This window comes from Neodiprion lecontei, chromosome 2, assembly GCF_021901455.1.
Source record: "Neodiprion lecontei isolate iyNeoLeco1 chromosome 2, iyNeoLeco1.1, whole genome shotgun sequence".
In the NCBI taxonomy this organism is placed as follows: Eukaryota; Metazoa; Arthropoda; class Insecta; order Hymenoptera; family Diprionidae; genus Neodiprion; species Neodiprion lecontei.
In genome coordinates this window covers 39,517,374-39,535,596 of record NC_060261.1, presented here as the reverse complement: position 1 = coordinate 39,535,596, position 18,223 = coordinate 39,517,374, and the positions used below count along the sequence as shown (strand labels likewise).

The window sequence follows — 18,223 nt, the reverse complement described above, 5'->3', positions numbered from 1 at the left end:
TATCGACATCCGCAGCTGGGTAAGAGGGATTTTGTACCGGTACCTGTGGGATTTGAACTACCGTTTCAACCGCGCAATGAGGAATACCGAAGGGCCGTTACAGATATATTGTCGTTGATCAGGCATCGTTAGCCGTCGATTTGTGTTTGCGGAAGCGACGAGCTGTGACACGAATCATCGTGTCGCGAATCCAAATCCCGCGATGGCGCTTCAAGCGAAAATACACGCGAGGATTGACGAATCGCGCGACGAGTTTGGGTAATTTAATTCTGGAAAACAACGCGACAAGGCAGCATTTTGATATATATTACTCTTTTTCCGTGGATTAAGGGATTACGTCCTCAGCACCGCGCAGAGACAGACAAACGGCTTGATGCAATTCTGCAACAGTAATTCGGGCCAAAGCTTCGTGCGATTTTGCTGGCGGGCTGAATTGCTCAAGTGCAGTGAGAACGGGGTTGGTTATAATTTAAACTCCGTTAAATCCGTTCACTTTTATTTTCAATTTTTGTCTCGTTTCCGTTCGTAACGCGGGGCTAAGTCTCGTATTATTCCAAGTTTTATCCGACGGTGATTTAAGTCGATATTCGTTAAACTCTGCAGGGATTTTAATACACCCACGAACGGTCGAATTAAGGGATGAAAGAGAAAAACGCCGTTATGTACGTAGGCACGTAAAATCGTACGAATCACGAGCTTTCGTTACAAATGATAATTTTGCTTAATTATATTACTTCCTTTGTTCCACGAACCCTCGGATATCATTAGCCTTTACACCGGGCATTTAATCATTCCTCGATTCACGGTCTCGACTAATTTCATTTCGAGCTTACACTTCGCTCCGCCATTGCGATAAAAGCTTAAACACATTTATACCGGATTACGAGTTCCGATATCAAACAAACGTCATATTTGGCGTGAAATTATTGCCGGAAAAGGGAAGATGAGATTCAACGGTGAAAACGAAATACATTTTGCGATCCTATCTTCTCATTTATACCAACGGAATATTCGTGGGCTTCGCATGAATCCGTAATATAATAATTATGCATATTACAATCCTCTTTGCGTTGTGGCACAGAAACTGCAGGTGCGTAACATCTCTGACGTCAAGTCAAGTGCGGCAAGATAGATGGCAAAGTGAACGCGGAATGGTGGTGGCCGTTGTAGCCAACATTAGCCGAGAGCGTAGCAGTCCGACATATTGCTCAGCGAAACGTAGTTAATTATGACAAACAGAAACCGCCGAAGGGATTCGGGAGGCGTTTGGTACGGTGCACAGGAGCCGTAGATGCACAGACGACTGGTTCCAATTATACTTGCACTTCGTACGAAATTCGTCTGTGCTTCGGTGCTCCGCTGTTGCTGTAAAAGGAATAAAAAAAAAAAAAAGAAAAATATTCGTTGGCGGATGGCGTGAAAAAAGTTTTTTAAAAATTTACTCACGGCGATGAAATGTATGCATTGTTTTTCCGCCGCCCATCAAAGTGATACATCCGTTTGGCTGAACGAATGTACAATTATTTGTCGGTGAGTCGTGCGTACCGCCTAAACCGGAAGCCGTAATGTTGTAATAATATGTTGGAAAGTTATGGAATCGTTTTAAACTTTAAAGTTACTGCAATACATTAAAACGTGACTTGCTGCCTGTTTCGTATTAAAACTTTCATAAGCTGTTGCAGTCTCGCCCCCTTTTGTGTACCCTAAATAAAAGGTGAAATAAAACAGGTTGAGGGGTGGGGAAAAAAAAACTTGTCACCGTCTTTGCAAATAATATCTACCAATCGCGTTTCACCCTGTAACTCTCCGTGGAAATGCGAGGGGTTTAATCAAACCATATTTTTATCTCCTTTCACTTTCACTTTCATTTTGTCTTACTCTTCTTTTCTTTCTACGTACATAAATCCTTTTTCTCCAGCTGACAATAAAGGGTCACAAAAATAACTTCTCTATTCTATGTTAGTCTAATCTTTAACCCATAAAAAAGATCCTATTATCACATACGTCTTTCGGCAATAGGGTTTGCGAATTTACGTGATATGCGAAATTATTTTCAGGCCCTGCAGCGTCGGATTCTCAAAGGAAACGTCGATTTTGTTCTTTTTTTTTTTGTATTCTAGAATTTAATTAACGTTTCACTTTCTAGGCGCTTCCTAACAGTCGCTAGATAAAACGCGGGAGCAAAAAATAGCACGAGTGCTGAGGGGGTGATAAAATACAGCTCTGGCCTTCAGTAGGCAGAGTTTTTAATATCGTATCACTGGGCTACTGTTGACTTTTAGCCTGCCGAAAATTTTTAATTCACTCGTTCTTTGAAGTAGGATTTTTAATTTCAGGTAACAGTTGTTACCCGGTAGAACAAAAAAAGCAGTCGGTATTATATTTTCGTGGGTGATAAAAAAACATCTGATCCCGAATGAATTTTGATGCAGAATTTTTTAATTTCACCTCAGAATGTCCTCAGACAATATTGGGCCACCCGTCTCTGCGACTTCATTATACGTACCTACCTACCTACCTACGGCTGAAATAAAAGCTCTTCGCGTTGAAAGCCCGCAGGATCTCGAGGAGCCTCAGTTACGCACTGTTCTGAAAAATTTTCATACCATTTGGCCCGTTAAACGCTTCCTTCGATTTCAAACGTTCTGCATGGGAATGCTTGATGGTCAGATTGACTTTTCAATCGCATTTATTGTCTCATTGATTCGTCATTCCCTTTCATTTCGGCAATGTGTTTTCAAATAAAACATTAACCCCTGTCAAGCTGCTGGTTAATAAGCTAGCAGAATCGCTTGAACGTACAGATTCCGTGGTTCGGAGAATTGGAACGGTCAGTCTGCGTCGTATTTACGGACCAATTACGGCTGTACGCGAGGAGGAAATTAATTAACTACACGTATTAATGGAAATTAGGTCCTCGTTTGCAAGCCGCGATCCCAAACACTTGGAGCAAACGTCATTCGTGCGTATCGAAATCACACGAATACCGCGTTAAGGATACGGCTAAAACGCGTCTATTTTTCGTTTTCTTATTTTTTTACTCCTCCAAGCGCATAGACGCCGGATCTTCCAGCAACGTCTTCTTCGCTCCCGTCTCTGATCCCGGCCCCTCGTCATTCCGGAGTGGAATTAATATCTCAAGGGTGCAGCGTACGCGGAAGCGCCCCTCAGGGGACGTGATTAAAACTTAACCCCAGCACCGAGGCCGGATGTCTTTTGGCTGGTGCCTCGGCCGTTACATTAGGGGGCGTATTTTCCGCATTGAACTAACTCGAGGATCATAATTAAGCACGTTTTAAAATATGCATTCGGTAGCCGCGATTCGGCAGAATTCGTAGTCCAGAAATCTCTATCGTTTTACCCGTACATTATTAAGTTATGTTTGTATAAACGAGTATAATCATTCGTGGCCTGAATTTTCATGCGTTGGCTAAAATTAACAGCTGTCTGATTGATGTACGCTGGAAAGCGGTAATTAACACTGAATTATAATAAGCGTGAAACATCGGGGAGAGCGATATTTCGTACACGGTATGTGTAAGTGTAAATTTAGATACGTAATAACTAAAACAGGACGATTTGATATTCAGGTTGACTAGAGCTGGAAAATTTAGCTGCGGAGTAAAATTATCGTTTAACCTAAAAATATCGCCGTATATATCCAGATTATATCTCAACCCTTTCTATAATCGAGTAAAAATTTTCTCTATCTCACCCTTCGTTAATCCGCCGCTCGACGTTGTCAATTAGAAAACAAATTGCGACGATAAAGAAAACATTTCAATAAAATTTTAATATACTTATTCTTCGTTATTGGAAGCTCGATAATTTTCTTCCTCGAAGCGGAATTAAAATGATTAAATTGTGTAATTCAACGTCCGTGCTATTCAACAGCCTCGGGATAAAATTCTCTCATGGATATTTGTAGGATTCTATTTCTGTCTCCAGTAACGTTTTTTGCACATTTTAATGGGATGCTGGGTAATAAAGAACTCGTGAATCCGGTGATCGAAACGGCAGTCGCGAATCGTATCGATTTTATGCATTATCCTGCAATCTTTGGCCTCAACGGAACGAAATACGCTCTTGTTCGCGATGGTATCTCGGCCGTTTTATAAGCTCGTGCCTCGCTTTCGAATAGAATCTAAACTAAAGCGAAACTCTTTGATCTCGCGGGTGGGAGAGAAGTTGCTACTGCCTTTTTTTTCCCCTTGGAATACATAATATACTTGGAAGACATACAAGGAGTGGTAGGACGTTGAAGAGAAATACGCGAAAATGAGACGAGGCAAAATTCCTCGCGCATTAACAGCCTGCGAGAATCCTGCGAAATAAGAAGGACGAATATCGGCGGAAGCCGCACGGCAACGCTCGATGAAAATTATTCCTGCGAAATAATAGTGAAAATTTCATTGCAAGCTCACGTTTTCCGCCGGTTCGCTCCGGGCGAAGAAGCTCTACAATTAGTGCCCGCTCTATTCAGAAACTGTTACTCTTCCGGCATTATTTTATCCAATGGATATCGCTTATGGCCGATCAATGCGCCCGGGCAGGCGGTTTTACTACTTGCCCAGGACTACTTCCGCTCGATCGTGATGCAATTAGGCGTGACCTGGAATACCTACCAGCTCCTCTCGCGAACCTCAATATCCGGCTTATCGACGCCACGCGACCCCACCGGCTATGAGAACTTGTTTTTCCAGACTTATTGCAAACATTTTCACCGGATATTGTTCATCCGACGTCGGCTGGTACCCGGTGTCTCTCCGTATTTGTCGAAAACTAGCTAAACTGCCCGAAGACCTCCGCCGGAAGCGTCCGTCGATTATTTTGCCCCGCCTTTCTGATGTTCGTGCGTCAAGGTGAGGTTAGGAAGCGCTCGAGACTGAAACATCTTCGCTAGTGAATTTGTTTGAACCAGCTTCGATGCGCGTACTTCTCACGTCAAAATCAACCTCCTGTCCAAATTTCGAGCGATTCGAAGCATTGCCCGCAGAGATACAGCCCGGAATGTCTCTAAATATGGAATAATGATAACAATTCAACATCGACGATCGAATTACAGAAACACTTTCTTGATATGCAATCGGCTGCGAAGAACACATTCAGTCTTTAAAATCACCTTCCACACTTTTTCCAATTTCTTAGACTAATATTTTGCTACCCCTTGCCTTTCCCTGAGTCATACCGGCGTCCGCTGCTCCTTTTCATTTTCATTCGTACATACGCGGTTCGTAAAATGAATTTTATTCGAGGCTATTGGTGAAGGTGGATATACGTCCGAAGCGTAGGTGGGTCTAGAGCGAAACGATCATATGGTTGAATTGAAAGTAAACGATATACCGCTGCCCGTAATCGACCCACGTTCCGTACACACACTTATTGTTATATCTCGTTCTCCTTCTTGCCTAGTGATACGCAGCAGCTTCGGTGTACGAAACCTTTTTACGTCTCGTCGCACGGGACTTTTTTCGCAATAACTTCAACGGACATTCGGAAAAATAGGAGAGTTTGAAACGGAAGTGAATAGAATGTGGTTATAGCCTTCGTATATCGATGCGAAGTACCGCAGTTTAACTTGATGGACAAGTTTTCTGTCTAAGGTATTTTTCAGCTCGTTGAAACGTTTGTTTTTCTCTTTGAAAATTTAGAATTTCTAGTCATCGAGTGCGTGACTCCACTTTTAACGTTCGTTTTTAGGAAATGTCCGTTCATTCGGTATTTATAGTGAATGTTAAATTCGTCGTCGTTCGTAATTTCAATCTCGAATTTCAGCAACTTGTTTGGTCAAGTTTAAAAGTCTGATCAAGAATCAGTGAATTAACTTGTTCGAACCATTCCACGCAGAATGAATCTTCAATATTTCTGTTTATAAACTGCACGAGCACGTCGACATTAATCAACTGGAAAGCGATTACAGATGATTGATCAAATTTGATACGATATAAAATTCAGTAAAGCGTATCTAATCAAAAGCTGAAAAGTAATAATATGGTTTCAATAAATTCGTGGAAGATTCTTTCATCCGTTACAACTCAATTTCAGCCTATACACCCAATTCCTAAATTTTTTCTCGGTAAGTTTTCAAGCCTTAAACAAGGAGACACGATAAAACTCGAAGCACTCATTTCGCCCCACGGCTTCAAGTTATTGGAGTGTTAAAAAATCACTTTGCAATTGTCGTTGACACCGAGTATGGCGGCCGTTTGAACCGCGCCGTTTAAAACCGATTTCACAGATAAGAGGCCATTCGCAGGTCGCAAGACGCGTCATTTCCCTGCTCGATAATCGACAGCCGTAGAAATGAACGGTTAAAACAGTCATCTTTCCAGGATAAGTACGAGGCACGTTTGTAACCGTCCGTTCTGCTGCGGGTTCTTCACCGATATCCTTAACTCTCGAAGAATATGTGGCGTTGAAATATATTACTAACGCATCATATCGAGCACCGGTGTCACCCTTCGGCTCGTCTTACGGCGAGCCGCATAAAGTACGCCTCTTCGCGCAAATACATTCTCACATTACGCTTTTCGCACGTGTCACATTCCTAACCGCGGTTGACGCGCGGAAAGAACTTGCAGATGCCGAAGATTCTTCTCAGCTTCGCTGTCACAGCTCTTCCCTTTCCTTCTTCTCTATATCTTCCTCCGTCAGGATATTACATACTGTTACGCCAACGAGTAAGGGTCCGTGCCATGGCGCACCTTGAGGAGATAATCTGACTTGGACGACCTCTTCCTCTTCGGGAAATTGGGATGGACCAAAGTGGACCTGAGGTCCTGCACTAAGCTCGATCCGGTGAAACGAGCCCGTCGATGGTAAAAACGCGCTTTGGGATTCAGCTGAATATCGTCCCTCCCTATAATTAGGAAAGCCCCGAGGCGCCAGGATCGCGTTTTTCGAGAAGCACGGCCGCGCGGTCTTTTTTTCATTTTGTTTACCAGTTTTTGAGGGTAAAATCCGGCGGAACAACTTCGGGATTTTAGTGTGCTAATTTTCGGTTAAAAATACATGCAATGGATTTTCACGAAAGTAGACACGGGCGGATGAAAACCGCTTGAAAATTGAAGTCAGGAAAAATTTATCACACAGCCGAGGCGGTAGGTGGGAAATGATCGTTATTCGGTTGAAACGATTCCTGTTATATCCTCGTGAGTTTACGGGGTGAATTAACCCCAAGTAAATTTCAAAGTTCAATATGAGCCGAAACTCAAACTAACAAGTTGAACGAGCTACTTGGCTTTCAACGGGGAACTGTAACTGGATTACAGATATCGTGAGATACACTCACGATTCTTCCTTGCGAAAAGCTTCAAAGGCTCAGTGAGTCTGAGGAAAAAATCGCCGGCTAAAAACAACAGATGAACGAGTAATTCTTTCGCGAATATTTCCTCCACGTGCGGATTGTACTTCACTCGAAAACGTTTTCTGCGAGCGTGAGAAATCGGTCATAAAGTTCTTCCGTGAGAGGAGTTTTGCTATTTGATTATTGCACAGGTGCAGGAGGTACAGGTGTAGGTATGGGTGTAAACAGAGGGAGCTTGCTCGAGGGCTGAAACTGAAATAGATATTGGCACAGAGGGCTTGGATATATATGGATGAGCTTTATATAGCTGTTCGACCAAATCAGAGCTTATCGCAGAACGATTGTCGCGAAAATATTGATCCTTGTCTCGGCCCGGTGGCTCTTGCGGTAACAGGGACTCATAGAGCCGAGAAGTCGCGGCTCTTTTTCACCTTCACAGACATACATTCACATTCTCCGACGAATCCTTGTGTAGTCTCACGCGCGTATCCAGCAGCCTGCCCGGAAAATTACTTCGGACAAAAATACGTTCGGTGAATAGTTTTTCCCTAACTTCGACTTTCTTTATTTTCAATTTATAAAATATACTTGAAACGAGGGCTTCGCAATTCGATTTTCAGTTGCGCACCGAGCTGCGTTCGCAGACTTGGGACGGGTGAATTACACGTGGTTTGGTAGACGAGCACGGAGGGTGTCAAAATCATAGTCCAAATAATTGACGGGTATAATATGTATACTCGGCAGGAACGGTGCCCGATAATAATGCCGGGAATGAAGGAAGACAGGAGCGAGCAGAATTGGCATAATTAGTAATTAGTTCCCTCGCACGTTCGACGGGATTAATTTGATAAATTAGCCGCATTGTCAGACGCTTTCTTCGTCTTAACGCTGTTTATCGTTAGTCCGCGCTGAAGTGGCTCATCAATTGAATGGCTGCTCCCATGGGCTCGAAAATTATATCCCTTTTGACAAAGGAGAATTAAGCGCGTACTCCGGAAATTATTCGTTCAAGAAGAAATTTCAATTCTAGTTTCATTTTTCACTTTACACTAAATCCGATCAGACGTCGCAGTTTTCCGCGTTTTCCGAACACTGCTACAAAAGACAAAAAAAAAAAAAACAAAAAAACAATTCAAGATCACTGTAGGTAAAAAATTCAGCTCAATTCCTCGATTCAACGTTAAACACCAGAGCGCGTCGCGTTGTTCCTATTAACTCTGCCTGATGTATAATTCACGGATAGGCTGTGTCACCGTCAAGGTACGTGAGTGACGTAACATAAAGGCCCGTCAGGTACCGAAAGGAATGGCGGAAGAAAAGGCGAGAAAAAACGAGCGGAGAGGTTTTTGCCCAGTGAGCAAGAAGCAAAAAGAAAAAAGAAAGCAATCACATGGGAAGAAGTAAAGAAAAAAGAAAATGCTGTATGATAATCCCACGGCACGTTTTATCACGCGGCAGCGCGAATGAATTTCTGTGTCGCACGTGTCAGTTCACCTTCTGAAATTTCAACGACTATCATACATGTGTACGTATGTCAGCATGTACCGGTATGAGGCAATGCAGGAGGAACGACGATTGCCTGTACATGATGCATTCTGCAGACTGCAGATGAATGTACGAAATGCAAACGAAATGCTCGGGGCCTTATCGCTACTCGACGCGGGTTAAGCCCTGCCGGGATAAAATTGGGCGTGCACCCCGAAACTCCCGATTTGCATAATCTAGGCTTTTAATTATTCCCCAAAATCCGGAGGTAAGCACGTACCTACGCAAAAAGCATTCGGCCGGGTCGCACCTGCTGCATTAATCAAGAGGTTTTTACAGTCATTGGAGGAATTAACGAATCCAGCCCTTAATGAAACTGAGATGTCATCTTCACGGAGCTTCTGCAGGCCGACGCTTTGTCGGTTGTTCAAAGTTTTGCGCGAAGGTTGAGGAGCAAAGAAGAGGAGAAATAATACGTTCAACCTTCTTGTGTAAGGTTATAAAAATAACCCTGTCATATTTTTTCATTTGCAACTGCGAACGCTGAGCTCTATCATCGTTTCGTTTGAATTTTTCTACTCATTTCTTTCTCTTCTTTCACAACTTACTTTTCCGTTCCTCTCGTCAATTTGGTCCCACACCCAAATTAAGTCGGTCGAAAATGAGGCCTCATTTTTCGGATACAATATTGAGCTTTTCCACTGCCTTTTTCTCTACGAGCCTTTTTCGCCTCGCTTCCCCCTCTTCCCGGTCCTACAAAAAAACAGAAAAGAAAAGAAACTAAAACCTCAGCCTTAACCTCCGACGTAATTTATCTCAAGACCCGAGTCGACCAACCGAAAGGTAGTTATTCACCATCCATATTCCGCCTCCGCATTCTCAAGCTTTTACTCATTCCTGCTCCTCTGATACACCTACTGCATATTTCACCAACTCCCTGTACTTTGACAAGAAGATTATTTTCTCCCGATAGCTGTTGTACGCACCGTGTGTTTCAGACATGTGGCATTAGGAAAAAAATCAGTCATCAAACTCGAAAAGTGACGAACTCTACGCAGTAATCAGACCCGATTATTGTACACGGGGCGAAATTTTTCGGCGTGAATAAATCAGGAATTGAAAAAAGAAGCTCTCCATTTTCTAAGAGTCACTGCACCTCGCTCGATTCTTGAGAAATGAACTAAAACGGAAAAATAAAATATCACGTGAAAAGTGGGGGGGGGGGGGATGAAAAATTGCTAAAGACAAAAAGCCCCGTATATGGATAGATCTGGGAAGTTACCTTGGGCGAAGGAGAGTAGAAGGAAGGTAGCTACAGGATGTCGAATGGAGTGATCGATAGCTCTAGAGTCTTGAGGAGCAAACCTCGAGTTTACCGAGTTGAAAAGTTACCCCGATGGCGGCAGGGGTTCAAAGGGGGAGAAAACAATGCTCTTCCACGGTCTGAAAGGCAAGCTTGCGGATACAAGAGGGTACGGACGTAGGGCCGGCCGTAAAGCGACATCTTTTGTTCCGACTTCCCGCGACGTTTTGGTTGTGGTCACAGACGGCTAGTTGAGAATAACAATAAGCCGCCTAGTTTCTTCCACGCTTACTTCCGACGAGATCTCGGTATTCCTGTGCCTAATTTCCAGCCACGCTGGGCCGACATGAATAAAAGCTTTTGCAAATGCCGGCAATTCTCAGTCGAGCTCTTCACCGCGCCGGAGAGAGGATATTTTTCGCGAATCGTTGAGGCAACGTCCTTGGACCTGTTTCCAGGGTGATTATATGCTGAAAATTCGACTTAGTCCAACAGAGACACCTGAAATTCCACTCGCCGATAAGATCTCGTTCATTGGAATCTGCGTATCTGTATCGGGGTAACGACTTGTCAAGGGGTGAAAGGTCGACGCGCCCTGCATGACGATACGAGGTAAGAGTGGACTGGTACTTACGCAATGCCTGTCTAATTCCAGAAAATTAGGGACAGTTCCAACAGCTCGCGTGTATGTTGCGCTGTGGAGAGAATTAGGGTTTGGGTGAATTAACCTCGCTCCCCCAGCTGTTGACTAATTTTCGCAATCTCTGCTTGTGGCATGTGACTCTAATGGAAGGTGAGAAATAATTATTCTAATTGCAAAACGACTCGTCAAAGAGGAATCTCAGGAAAACGGAGGTGCCACTTCTCTGGAAATGACACATTCTGCAATCTGAATAATAATATGGTCGCTTGAAACGAGACGGGAAAACCATTCAGCTCTAGAGGGTGGAATATTTCTAGGTTTTCACGGAGGAATTCGGTGGGTCTACAGCGAATGTGCGATTTTCAAATAATCGGAAACGAGCGAAAATGATTTCTTACGTGGTAAAGAAATATCTATGCAATTCTATCAGAGCCACGAAAAAAAAAAACACTCAACACATGAACGAGCTTGGGGTATTTTTTAATATAATAAATTCTTCAAAGGATAGCACAGCCGCTCTTTTTTAATCTCACAAACGTTTGTTCTTACAAAAAAGTTTATAACGCAGTAAACAATGACTCGAAAAATGCAACTTATACGGACAACAGTTTAATTAAAATAAACAGCGTATTTAGGTGGCCGCATTATTCAAAATCCAGTAATGATCAGCCCAACCAAGTCGATATTGAAAAATATATAAACAAATGCCGTCTGGCTGCTACAATATCGCCGTGAGTTTTTCTTCTCAATTTCACAGAGCTGGCCGAGTGGCTTTGACGATACCGCGATAATCAATTCGATTATATTCAACGCTCTCCGAACCGGAAGCGAAATCTAATTTCCCTGAATCCCTCCCTCCCCTCATATTGCTCCCCTTAAATAATCGTCGAGATTTTACTACACACTCCTGAGAAACGGGTACCTATTACCTAGCCAACTTCCCGCAACAATTCCGTTGCGTATAATTCGGTGTGACAGGTGCGCGGGACGCGTGGAACGTTTATACGATTGTTTATTCGACTGAGTAACGTGAACGCCAGAGACAATAAGTCGAGTTACCGACGGCAGATTTTTCTCCACGTTATCGGGACAAACGCGCACTTGCAGGAAAGAGGGGACGCCATGGATACAACAGAGATAATTACACTAGCGCTATAACGGATGTGTTTTTTACACAGCGATCATGCGTCCCCGGAGTTGCCGGCCGGAGGGTCGATGATCAATCAAAAGTTTAAGGCGGGAAGAAGGTAAATTTTACACGGGGTTAAATTGAAAATAAAAAATTCCAACAGGACGCGCTTGCAGGAGACGCGTTGAGGGATGGTGCAGGCATCTCGGCGATAAGATGCACCGTAAGTCGTTAAAGTAAAATTGCTTCACGCTCAAGCGCTCTTCACCACTTACCCTCTCTCTCACTCTCTCACTCTGTCTGTCCTAAGAGTTGAATAGATAAGTTCTTTTAGAAGGAGATGCAAACGCTAGCGATACAGGCTTGTCTGCTCGCGAATCTCGGGACTCGTCGCAATCGTTTTCTCTCGTAATATTATACGCGCCGGTACCTGCAGCGTGTGAAATAATTAAGTATGGCATTTTTCAAAATCGATGGAAAAATTTTTCCAAAATCAAAGAGGTCATTCAAAAAACTTTTTTTTAACAAATCGGTTTGTGTAATAATCAAGGCGCTGCCGACTGATCGACACTGTCGAAGGAACTGAAAATATACGATCACAGCACTTGTTGTATGAAACAATAATTTTCTCATCGACCTCGAGAATGATTGGACATTTTTCGAAGGGTATGCTCGACAGTTTCTGGAGATTTTATAATTTTCAACGAACGTCAATTCCACTCCCATCCACAAAACTTTCAGTAGCATCGCATTATTCACGTACTCATTGTCGGATATTACGACTAAGAATCACCTTCAAGCCCTCCTGACCGAACACTTACCGAATCCTGGTAATTTCCCTTCCATGAAAAGTCTATTAGATTTCACCGTCGTACTTGTATTCCGCTACATGAATAAACCAATCCAGGAGCTAACCCGGGACACTTACAAGTATATACTCCGACGTAGCGGAGGTATTCATTTAGCTTGTAATGGAAATGCGTGGGGCTTTTTGCGGATGCCGAATCCACGGATTCTGCCGAAATTGCGGCTGCCGAGAGACAGTGACGAATCACGTCTCACGAGTGACACGTGCAGCCTGGAAAAGCCGCGTAGTTTATACGCATTTGTTTGGCAAATATATGTCCGGAGAAGCTCTCAGGTCCGTTCTGCGCCACGGCGAAAGATCGTAGCTCGACATTTTTTCCGCTTCTATGGAGAAGCCCCATCCATGTAAATATGATATTGTAAAGATGAAAATTGGCCATTTTGACAAATTCGCACAGCTGGAGGATTATCGCTGTAGCACTGATCGATGCAGCCGACGATATAACAGCGATTGACGTAAGTTTTCGTCGTATCAGAAAATTTTCTAACCACACATTTACGAATGCACGGTATCAATGAATATCGCAGTCTCGTTTCGTTGGCACAACTGTTTCGATGAATTTTGCTGGCGCAGAATTCTAAGGCTACAGCATTATTATACACGCCGGGGGATTTCACTCGGAATTACAACCGCTAACTACAGTGGCAAAGTTTAATTATCGAATATGTCCTATCTGATGGTTTCGGGGACAGTTAAACTCAGTCCATTAGCGGGAGCGCAGTGACAGATATTGTCGAGATTTGGTAGAGTGGATTATATCAGTAATCAACCTGCAGAACTACCTACCGACAAGTTTCCGCTTTTAGCAGTTGCGAATTCTTGTTTTTTTAGTTTCTTTCTTCCGTTCTGGTAATTGAATTCGTTATGGATTTTGGCATTATTCGAACATTCCTTTTTTATTTGCCTGTTTTTTATTTTCTGTTTTTTTTTTCCTTCTCATTTTGTATTCTAATGAGGGGTGAAAAGAATTAAAAAATCTGCAATCAATGTTTGCTGATGTATCTGATTACTTCATATTACAGCTTCCGTTTGATTTTTCGCAGCATCAATTACCAACGTGTATTTCGATATGATTGCAACGTTTATTCTCAAATCCGGAGCTGAGGTTTTTTTTTTTACCTAGACTGTAATACGGCGAAGTGTTTCCTCTGGAACTGAAAATTTTCTTCCGTTCATACAGTAACTACGATCGTTTTTCTCCATTTCATTGACCGGGCTTTCTGAAAACGAGCTGGAGCGAAATACATATAACCAGCTAGGCATATTAGACATATTATCTGCGAACTTCAAGAAAGCACGCACCGACCGTTAATGCAACATAAATAAAATCACCAGGCCATATATTAGCGGAAAGCGTAAGCGAATAACGAGACAAACGAAAAATAAACACTCGCGTAAAGAGAGTGCGAAAACTTACGAGACCTGCTCTTGCACCGAATCTCGCAAGTGAATGGGTGGTTAGATTACACACACACACACACCTAGTCGGTGCGAAATGATTAACCGGATTTTGCACGTAACTGATTTAAATCAAAACTCCATTTACCGCCGCCTTATCACACAACCGAGATCGGAGCGTTTCCCTTACGGGAAAATTTTACCCCATTGCATTCGAGATACTACGAGCCTGATTTTCAAACTCTTGTTACAAGTTTCGATGGGATCTACGCTTGAATATATATTTATTAATCAAGATAATCTCTCATTTACGTTATATCTAAATATCTTTTTCTTTTTCTCTGTTTCAGAACAACGGCAGTTGATCAAGAGGAAGAGACACAGAGTAGTGAAAATACGAAACTTTATTATCATTAGATAAACGATCATTCGCTGTTAGCGTTGATTCGCTGTGATCAAATTATTCTACTGTTTAAGAATAGTGATTGGTTGGCTGTGTTTTCGCGTAGCCAAAGTTACGTGTATATGAGACAGGCAGTCGTGTAGCGATCGTATTTATTTACCGTAGGCGTCCTTCAATCGGGTGAAGTAAACACTGGTATCGATTACTCAAAATTTGGGATTCGAAGGTCACGTGACATGAGCGAATTATTGTTGACGATTCCCGAGCTCGAGCCGATCGTCAGTTCGACGCGTCGCGTCGCGATCGACGGACCGGATCGTTGCTGATAAGCATAAATCGGCGTTTATTCTTCAAATAAATAATGACTGGTGTGAATTGATCAACCGATCTCCGACGGAAAGAATAAAAATAGGCACGGCATGATCGGTCCGCGCTCATTTCACCTCGGAAGTTTTGTGCAAAGTGTTAAACAAATCAGTGAACGTGCGTTATGAAAGCGTGATGTGAAAGTGGATAGTCGTGACTTGGAACAAAATCGAGGATACGAAAAGCATCGGATTTTTGTGAATATGTGATTAAAGTAAAAAAAAGAAGAATAAAAACAAAATTTACCGCGGTAGTTCGCGAGAGGAGAAACTGCGTAATTTGATGCTCATGTCTCTCACCCGAGCTTCTGTTCGACGCTAACTGACTAACTACAACCACCAACAACACCAGCAACAACAACAACAAGAACCACAAGCTGATATCCGTCCTCTGAAACATGATGCTGCGACATCTTCTGAGCAATCTAACGTCGACGGAGGTCGTCATGCCGACGGAAAGCATGGTCTTTTCGTCCTCGGTGTCCCCCTTGTCCTCCTCCCTCTCGCCACCGGCCAGTGACTCGAGTATGACCGGGGACCTGGAAACAGTGTCGAGCACGACGCCGGCTTCACCGACTACCAGACCCGACTTACACGTCGACAATGCAACTGGGTACGGATACGTTGCTGAACACGATGAGCTCGACTACAGTAAGTGAGACAAGCGCAATATAAGATAAGAAATAGTAAGTTGAACGAAAGCGAATTTGATGAAAACAGTGGTTCGTTTTTCGTTTCTGTCTGTTGTACAAAAATCATTTTTAATGAAACGTTTTGCGTCGCGTAAATCGAGTCTCTGGATCAAGTGGAGACGATTCGAAGACTGATTCTATGTTCGGAAAAGCTTAATCATCGTGCTTAGTCAAGACGAAATCCGATAAATAATTTTAATTGGAACTGCCTAATTTTGCGTAAATTGTGTCGATAAATTAAGTTGAAATAGTCTTAGGACTCAAAAACTATCCAGAATAGCGTAGTCGATCGTTCTTGGGTCGAAAAAAATTTCGTTGAATTGCCATTGAAATTTTGTGAACTTCTCTGATTGTCGTATTCTCGAAAAGTTTAGTAACCTTGAGAAGGGAAAGTACCTATATATTTTATTTAAGTAGAAAGATTGGAGACGTTGCTTTTTCAGCAAAATCGCACAAAAGCAGCCTGAACATCGTCGATGATTGAATAGAGGTAAAAAAAAAGTTTATACCTCATGGTTATTAGCCACTTTTCTGTCGGTAGGTATACGTAAGATAGAAAACCCGTTAAAGCTAATAGAAGAGCAATGTCGGTTGGGTACATAAAGAGCTCGTAGCTAATACGGGAACCGGTGAACAGAAAGTGCCGACTGGGTTTATTTTTCTATAATATTCCCTGTAGAGATCAATTTTCTCACAGAGCTCGTATAATCGGCCGAAGAGAATAAAGAACCTCGCTGCAAAGCTGCAGTCGTCTCGATTCAACTCGCAACGAGTTGCACGTACGATGTGACTGATTAAAAAATCGGCCCGTATCGATCTTGGTTCGACTTGTTTTTCTCTCTCTCTCTCCTCGTCAGACGAGAGAGAAAAAAAAATATCCCACACACACGCCTGTAATTTCTTTTCCAGCCAGCAATTTGGGAGAAAAGAGAAAAGCAAACAATTTGACTGTATTGTTGCCGAGGCGGGTTCGTACTTTCAATCAGCCACTCATTGCCTTCGTTAGTCGATATTTGCGACGAGCTTTATAAAAGGCAGACTCAGACTCGACCGGCGCCTACGAAATGTCTGAAGCTTTCGAACCACTCTCTTTCTCTCTCCCGAGTGAATCCTGCGAATATCATGATTAAATCTTAGCCGTCGATCCCTCCCGAATTCGGTTTTATTTTTGACTCTAGCAATTCGAAAGCTCTGGATCGATGTCAGCTAAAAACGAAAACAAAATCAAAAGTCAAACCGTGCCTACGTTGCTCGGATAAATTGAAGCGTATTCCTTCTCTTTCGAACCTAAAGCACACCGCTTCGTATCGACGCGTGACGCACCGCGAAGCGTTTGATGTGAAATTTTCAGAGTGGACTAAAATGCGATTGGCGGCGGAACGCCAAATTCTATATACCTGCGGTTTGATTCATAACGCAGGGGTATATTTTCAGAGCTCAAGTTCCCAATTTGAGCCTGCGTGAAACGCTAACACGCTATTAGTCCCGCGTCTCCGATTCAAACCCCCGAAACCAACAAGGGGAGTCTTTTAACATCTCTCCCTCCCGGATTTTCGCTCGACCAATCTTTGCCCGCGCGTTCTATTCTGCACGTTTGTCCATCGCTATCTCTCATTTTCTACTCCTCGATCACGGCCAGAGAACTTCAAAGAGAAAAGCTTAACCGATTTATCCACGCGCAGCCAGTGACCGAAACTTCCACTTGTGTCCCCGGTTGATCTGAAAGCAAACAGCTTGCTCTCTCTCTTCAAATTCTATTTATAGCTATTCGTTTATTTTTATCTTCCTTCGAGACTGGGACGCGATACAAGGGTCACGTTTTACGCTACTCAAAAGTTATCCTCCGAACATATAAAGCTACATTCGTTCCAATCGAAGAAATCAAGAATAAATCAACGATTCAAAAAGTAATCAGATTTCCTTACCTGCAACATTCCTATTCCGTTTGATATTCCAAAGTCAACTGTCAAAATAGAAAGAAAGTGCCACATTTTACGGCGCGGAAATAACAAAGATCTAGAAGAAAGTATACATCTAACGGTTCGTACATTTTTTTTTCACACGTGATTGCCAGTGCGGGTCTTTTTTCCTCGAAGCTCGATCTTTCTTCTTTTTTTTTGTCGTAAGCGTTGAAAAAAACTCGCGCGACATAGTATTTCACGTACCTAAATACGAAGTAAAGGAAAGAAAATCTCCTCGCTGATATCGGTGTAGGTACACGTTACGTATCTCTGGGGGAGGAATTAAGTGGTCCCTCCTGGGCGCGTTTCTTTCTCTTTTCCTCTTCTTACATTCCGTCCGGCTTTATCGGCCTCTGAATATATAACGGATTTCTTTGTTTCCGATGGGATTCATTGCTCCTCGAGACCATTGACCGTGTCAAATTTATGCCGTTTTTACTCCCTCGCACTCTCGCGTCGGCCTAACTCTTCTCCAGACCGTCCTTGTCTGACCACTCGCAGTCCTACTCCACTGGCATACTAACGCCGCCGGTCCCCCAGGCCGGTCGATAGCACTGGCTCTACTACTGCGGCCAGGGTCGAGTCGAATGTCTCTCGCTGCTAGACCCGGTCGGCCGAAACTCTGGCTCTACGAAGTTATTGACGGCTGAAAAAGGACTGATCGTAGATT

The 18,223-nt window shown here is 43.1% G+C and overlaps 1 protein-coding gene across 2 annotated transcripts in view; it reads left to right on the top strand.

Moving 5' to 3' along the window:
* LOC107219701 overlaps nucleotides 1-18,223 on the top strand; it is a 108,301-nt gene that overhangs the window by 10,621 nt on the left and 79,457 nt on the right. For both annotated transcript variants that reach the window (XM_046733034.1, XM_046733033.1), the window contains exon 2: nucleotides 14,483-15,551. In XM_046733034.1, coding sequence (XP_046588990.1) covers nucleotides 15,299-15,551 — 253 coding nt within the window. In that variant the 5' untranslated portion in view covers nucleotides 14,483-15,298. The remainder of the gene's footprint in view (nucleotides 1-14,482; nucleotides 15,552-18,223) is intronic.